This window comes from Notechis scutatus, chromosome 10, assembly GCF_049901735.1.
Source record: "Notechis scutatus isolate UNSWTSFEM ecotype Mainland chromosome 10, rNotScu1.2, whole genome shotgun sequence".
Taxonomy (NCBI): domain Eukaryota; kingdom Metazoa; phylum Chordata; class Lepidosauria; order Squamata; family Elapidae; genus Notechis; species Notechis scutatus.
The window spans coordinates 21,176,924-21,183,942 of NC_142018.1; the positions used below are offsets into that span (position 1 = coordinate 21,176,924).

Here is a 7,019-nt window from a genome sequence, read left to right on the forward strand (position 1 = left end):
CACAACTAAGGCCAAGAGAAACCATCTGCTTCGTTTCTGAACATCCCACCGAAGAAAACAGGGGCTGCAAGACGGGTGCAAAAAATGAAATATCCACTCCAGTCAGTTACAAAAGATAAGGAAAGGAAAGAAAAGAAAAGAAGGAAAGAAAACGGGGTGCAAGAACGAACTAGGAGAATTGGGGTTTTTTTTTAAAAAAAAAAAAACCAAAGAAACGAAAGAAAACAAAACTGAAAGAAACACTCAACGCGCAGAAAGAAAACCAGCGAATCCTGAGAACAGCAGAGATGATTTTTAAGTCCAGCCTCTGACGCCCCCCCAGTGAGAGGGTGAGAGAGAGAGAGAGAGAGACACACACACGAGGGAGGAGGCTGCTCCCTGACACACACACCCTCCCCACTGTCCTTCTTCCTTTTGGCAATCCTTTTGTTTTGTTTTGTTTTGTTTTGTCCAGTAAAATCCAACCGCAGCAGCAGCAGCAGCAGGCCAGGCGGGATGGCTGGCTGTCCTTTGATGTGTCTCTGGAGAATCAAAGCGAGGAGGGAAGGAGGGCAGGCCCCTCCCTCCTCAGACATACCATTCATTGAAGTTGGGGGGCAGACCTGGGTTGGGGTTGTTGGCCGTCTGAACAGTGGAGGAGGAAGAAGAAGAAGGGGCAGCTTTCCCGGAGTCCTTAGTGGGGTCAGCAACGAGGGCTGGGGGCGTGGAGGATTCATAGCCAGAACTGGCTGCAGGGGACGATTCGGAGCTCTGCGTTTCGTGGACCTGAAAAGGAAAGAGAGAGACCGAGAGAGAGTCAGAAAAGAGAGAGACAGACAGACAGACAGACAGAAACAGAAAGAGAGAGACACAGAGGGAGTCAGAAAGAGAGAAAGATGGAGAGACACAGAGACACAGAGACACACACACAGAGAGAGAGAGAGGGAGTCAGAGACAGAGAAAGACAGAGAGACAGAGAATCTGTTTATTTATTTCATCGATACCTTTGGCTGCCCGTCTCATGGGCAGCTGGCAGTGCAAACCAGATAAAAACAGAGCCAATAATTATAAAGAGAAGTAGATAAAGGGAGCAGCCCAAGAACACATTCACACATACCTCCCCATTGGGAGGAGAGAGAGGGGGAGAAGAGAAGGAGAGAGAGAAGAAGAGAGAAAGAAGAGGGGACAAGCTTAAAGCAACCCTCGGCCCCCTTCAATAGATTTTTGAAGCAAACCAGCAAAAATAAAAAAGACCCCCCAAAATCTAGAATGAATCAAAACAATAAAGGATCCTAGAGGGAAAAAATTGTATTTGTTTTTGCATGTATAAGAGACAGACAGACAGACAGACAGACAGACAGACAGACAGACAGACAGACAGGAGCGGGGATAAACTGAAACCAAACTCCAATTCAAAAGATTTTTGACCTGAATCAGAGAAAGAAAGAAAAAAGGCCCCCAGCCCAAATTAAATTCAGTATGAACCAAAACAATATACGGGATTCTGGAGGAAAAAAATTGACCTGCCCTGCAAAAAAAAACACACCCCAAGGCCTCCAGCAGATCTGCAGGGTGACCACTCCCAGGCATTACCCTTGACTGATACTCAGGAGTAAGGCAAATGACCTTGGAAGGGATTTATATTTCAGAAGCTTACATCCATGCAGGAGAAAATGCAGCTACTAACTCCTGCTTCTGGACATCCAACAGAAAGTGTGGATTTTAAAAAAAGATTATATGCATAGATGAGATAGATAAACCAGGGAGCAGTCCGTGAAGGTGAAATGTGTTGCAGCCAAAGGCAAAATAAAACAGGAATTTAAATCAAACAGGAAAATTCCTAGTCTGGCCAGAGTCTCAGACTGCCTTTATTTTTATTAAAAAAAAAAAAAAAAAACCAGTAGAATAATAAAAGTTTGCAAAGTTCTTTTTAGGTTCCTTTCTCTGACCCGAATGCTTATCTCAAAGGCCAAAGTACAGGCAGCCCTGGACTACCCAACAGCCCATTTAGTGGCCATTCAAAGTTACAACAGCCCTAAGAAAAATAACTTGTGTTTTTCACACATCCCTGTGGTCAAAATTCAGGCACTTGTGGCCACTGACTCATAATTACGACAGTGGCAGTGTCCCTTCGTTGACCTTCCACCAGGCAAAATCTACGGGGAAACCAGATTAATTGAACAGCCATGTGACTAACCTAAGAATGGCTGCAACTCGCTTAACGACAGGGTCAAAGAGAGTCAGAAAATGGGACAAAAGCCGCTTAAGTAATATCTCACATAGCAGAGATATTATGTGGAGCGCAATTGTGGTCATAACAGGAGGACTATCTGCATACAAGTGTCCATGGATTCTGTATTGTGCTGAAAGGAGTTGTTGTTATATAAGTAATAATAGCTAAAAATAAATTAAGGCACCTAGAAGACCATAATATGTAGTATTAGCAGACTAAAATAAATTAAGGCACCTAGAAGACCATAATATGTAGAAATAAACAACTGTTTGGGCACAGAGACATACCAGTAATAAAATACATTAACTATGTTGTACTCTTTGTATAAATTATTTGTATTGGCATGCTACTAAGTTGTAGAGTGTAACTGTATACACAAACACCCATGCAATCTGCTTTCATGTATAAATAGATTTCTGTTCAGGAAGAATGAGAAAGAGAGAGCACTTGTGTGCAATTACACACCCACAAACACACACGGAAGATGAAGTGGGATATCTTTTACGATTCTGCAAGAATTATTATTATTATTTTTTGTTTAATTCTACACAATCAAAACCCAAAGTGACACATAAAAAGACGGGAGCACCAACATTTTCACGCATTGTTACGATCAGAACGGTTACCTTCATATGTTTCCTTAAGGAACTGGGGTGAGTGTAAGATTTATCGCAAACTTTGCACACGTAAGGCTTGTCCGAGGTATGGACGTGCATGTGTTTCTTTCGGTCGCTGCTGTTCGCAAAACGCCGGTCGCAGCCTTCAAATTCGCACTTGAAGGGTTTCTCTCCTGCAGATGGACAGGAACAAGGGGGAGATCAGAGGGGGCAACTTTCACACTTTGCTCCTTGCCTGTTTCTCTCTCTCTCTATTTCTCTCTCTCTCTCTCTCTCTAACTTCAATTCCTGAATCATTTTTGCTTTCTATTTTTTCCCATTCTGCTTTTTTTTCCAGGAATACACTGGAAGGAGGGGGGGAGGGAGAGAAAAAGAGAAAAGAGGGAGGAGGACGAGAGAGAAGAAGGAGGGAGGAAGGAAGGAAGGAAAAAAGAGAGAAGAGGAAGGAAGGGAAGAAGGAAGAGATGGAGGAAGGAAGGAAGGAGGGAGGAAGGAAGAAAGGAGAGAAGGCGGAAAGAAAAGAAGGGAAAAGGGAAGGAAAGAAGGAAGGAGGAAGGAAGGAAGGAAGGAAGGAAGGAAGGAAGGAAGGAAGGAAGGAAGGAAGGAAGGAAGGTCAAATTGGGTTGTTGACAATTAAATGGCCATTGTGCCTTTAATCCTGGGGTTATCACTTGCAACCAGCCAGTCTTGGAAAAGATTAAGAAACTGACTTTGGAGCGATTTATGAATTATAAACAGAAGAGAAAAAGAAATAGAAATGGCCAGCCTTTATTTCTGGAGCGACTCAGGGAGAATTCCAGAAAATGCTAGAACATAACATTATTGGCTGCTTCCAATTTAATTTTCTTTTTCTTTTAGTGGAACTAAAGCCTTTCTCCCCCCAAAAAAAAAAAAAAAAGCAGGGAGAAAGGAAAAAAAAGAATACTCGGAGCAAAAAAGTATCACTGATTTAATTAGAAGATGTGCCAATCAAGTCATTAAAAGAGAGCGGAAGTGAGAGAAAATGAGATTTCATTTGCATCTCTATGGTTCGCTTAGCCGACTGTCTGAACAAGTCGCTTTCAAAAAAAAAAAAAAAGCAATCCACACACACCTCCAATGAATGCGCCCCTCCCCCTTGGACTCATAGGACGCCCCCCAATCAGGAGGGGGGGAGGCGGAGAGCAACGAGACGGGAAAGCTAAGGAGGCCGAAAGAAGAAAGTTTCCGGAATTTCATTTGGGAAGGAAACAAAAATACCCCGCTTGAAAACAAAATCACCCACACCCACGTAGGTTGAAAAAAAAAAAAAATAAAATAAAATAAACCTGGCAGTTCCGGATTGAAATTGACAAAACAAATCGGCTGCCGGCGCTGAAATTGGCCAGCCTGGAGGATTTAAAAAAAAAAAAAAAGCATTTCAGTCCCGATTTCAACAATCCGGAATGAAAACAAGCCCAAATACACCCCGTGGTTTCTCTGCGGTTTCTTTCCCACCCACCCCCGGCCCCATTTCTTCTTCCCTCGCCCCTCTCTGGCCCCCAACGCCCCCTCCCCCAAAAACTCCTTTTGCATCTTTCCCCAGTTCCTCTCTCTCTCTCTCTCTCTCTCTCTCTTGCAACCTCTTCCACCAGCCCCGTTTCCTATTTCCCAGCTGCGGGTTTCACGAAATCCACACACACACCCTTTTTCCCCCACCCCCGCGAAATCCCCCCAAACGAAACCGGGTTGGGTTTTTGTTTTTGTTTTTCGGTCGTCGGAAAGCCGAGATCGAGCGCAAACCAGGTTTCAAACAGGTTGAGAGCCTCAAGGGAGCCCCGTCGGACGGAGCTGGGGGGGTTCTCTCTCTCTCTGTCTCTCTCTGTCTCTCTTTTTCTCTCTTTCTCTTTTCTCTCTCTCTCTCTTTCTGCCTTTCTGTCTTTCTCTTTTTTCTCTTTCTCTCTCTTTCTGTCTTTTGTCTCTCTCTTTTCTCTCTTTCTGTCTCTTTCTCGCTCTCTCTTTTCTCTCTCTTTCTGTCTTTCTCTTTTTCTCTCTCTCTCTTTCTGTCTTTTCTCTCTCTCTTTTCTCTCTTTCTGTCTCTGTCTCTTTCTCTTTTTCTCTTTCTGTCTCTTTTCTCTCTCTCTTTCTTTCTGTCTCTTTCTGTCTTTCTCTTTTTCTCTTTCTCTCTCTCTTTCTCTCTCAGTCTTTCTATCTCTCTCTTTTCTCTCTTTCTGTCTCTTTCTCGCTCTCTCTTTCTCTCTCTTTCTGTCTTTCTCTTTTTCTCTCTCTCTCTTTCTGTCTTTTTCTCTCTCTCTTCTCTCTTTCTGTCTCTGTCTCTTTCTCTTTTTCTCTTTCTGTCTCTTTCTCTCTCTCTCTTTCTTTCTGTCTCTTTCTGTCTTTCTCTTTTTCTCTTTCTCTCTCTCTTTCTCTCTCAGTCTTTCTATCTCTCTCTTTTCTCTCTTTCTGTCTCTTTCTCTGTCTCTCTCTCTTTCTTTTTTTTCTTACCTGTGTGGGTCCTTTTATGGATTTTGAGGTTCTCGGACCGGGCGAAAATCTTCCCGCATCCCGGGAAAGGGCAGGGAAAGGGTTTCTCGCCCGTGTGGACGCGGATGTGGTTGACCAGTTTGTATTTGGCCTTGAAGGATTTGCCTTGGCGGGCGCACTCGTCCCACAAACACACGTGGCTGTTCTGCTCGGGACCCCCGACGTGCTCCAGCGTGACGTGGGTGACCAGTTCGTGCATGGTGCTGAACTGCCGGTCGCAAGGCTTCTTGGACCGCCCCGCCGGCTGCGGCGGCGGCGGCGGCTCTTCCAACCACTTGCAAGCCAGTTCTTGCTTCACCGGTTGCCGCATGTAGCGGAAGAAAGCGCCCGGTCCCGCGTGGGGGTGATGGTGGTGGTGGTGGTGGTGATGATGGGGTCCCGCCACGTTCACCGGCCCGTAGTTGGGGAAGGGCGGCGCCGCCCCGTAAGCGTCCGCTCTGGGGCTGGAGACCCCCCGGTAGGAGTCCGGCCGGCCGAAAAATTCTCCGCGCAAACCCAGATGCAGCTGGCCGCTCTCCACGGGAGTCGACGGGGAAGGCAGCCCGGCCACGTTCTGCTCGTGCAAGCCGGGGAAAAGCAAGTAGCCCCCCGCGCCGTCCGCCAAGCCGCCCGGCGCGTGGAGTCCGCCCGGCGGGTTGCTGCCGAAAAGGCCGTGCTGAGCCGGGGAGCCGCCGGGGGTCCCGCTGGGCCCTCCGCCGCCGCCGCCTCCGCTCGAGGGCGCTTCGGCCAGGGCGCAGCCCCCGCGGTTGCGGAAGAGAAAGTCCCGCGTGGAATTGAAGGCGGCCACGTAAGGAGAAGGCACCTGGCCGGCGGCGGCGTGAGGGGGCGGCGGGTGATGGGGGTTGTGGTGGTGGTGGTGGTGCGGGTGATGGGGGTGCGGATGATGGGTCGTGGGGTGGTGGTGGTGCGCGAAGCCCGAAGCTTGCGGCGTGAAGGCGGATCCCTGCCCCGAGGCCAGCTCGTGGGCGGCGGGGTTGAGTTTGAAGGAAGGCTCGGCGAACGGAGGGTGGTTGAGCCCCAGGGCCACGTCGTGCGGGTGGGGCCGAGAGGCCGCGAAGCCCCCGACCCCCAAGGTGGGGAACTGGGGCCCGCCGTCCAGCAGCATGGCCATCGTCCTCCCTTCAGGCGGCCGCGAGGGTGCGTCGATCCACGGCACCCGCTCCTCTCTCTCGCCTCTTCCTTCCGTGGGCGCCGGAGGGGACGCCGCCGCCCCCCGTTCCCCTCCGACCGACGCGGAGCCCGCTCCGAGCCCCCTTCTTCGCCTCCTCCGGCCTGGGCTGTGGCCTCCCCCCTCCGGCCTCGGCGTCCTCCTTCCCCTCCGCTGCCCCCCACCAGATCCTCCCGCCGCCTGGAGATCAGCCCCGCCACACAATAGCCGGGCTGGCAGGGGGGCTGGCGAGGCGGCTCCGCCACGGCCACATTCACACGCGCGCCCGACCTGACCTGGCGTGGGGAGAAGCAGCAGCAGCTGAAGAAGAAGAAGAAGAAGAAACAGAAGAAGAAAAAGAAAAGAGAGTCGGGCAGCGCGGGTGGAAAAACCCCACCCACCCGTCCCCGGAGGACCAAGGACGGCGATGCCCCAGAAGGAGAAAAATCCGGGGTCGCCCCCCGCGCTGCCCCCTCCAGGAGGGGGTTCCCCGCCGCCTGCCTTCTCCGTAGGGCGCCCTCCGCTTCGGCGGAGCGACGTC

At 49.7% G+C, this 7,019-nt stretch overlaps 1 protein-coding gene across 1 annotated transcript; it reads right to left on the bottom strand.

Moving 5' to 3' along the window:
• Positions 1 to 402: 402 nt before the first annotated feature.
• Positions 403 to 6,590, bottom strand: ZIC3 (Zic family zinc finger 3). Its single transcript, XM_026685321.2, has 3 exons — positions 5,293 to 6,590; positions 2,839 to 3,002; positions 403 to 765 (listed from the first exon to the last, which is right to left on the bottom strand). Exons 1-3 carry the CDS (start codon positions 6,440 to 6,442, stop codon positions 568 to 570), a joined length of 1,512 nt encoding a protein of 503 aa, XP_026541106.2. The 5' UTR covers positions 6,443 to 6,590; the 3' UTR covers positions 403 to 567.
• Between the last annotated feature and the right edge of the window lie 429 nt (positions 6,591 to 7,019).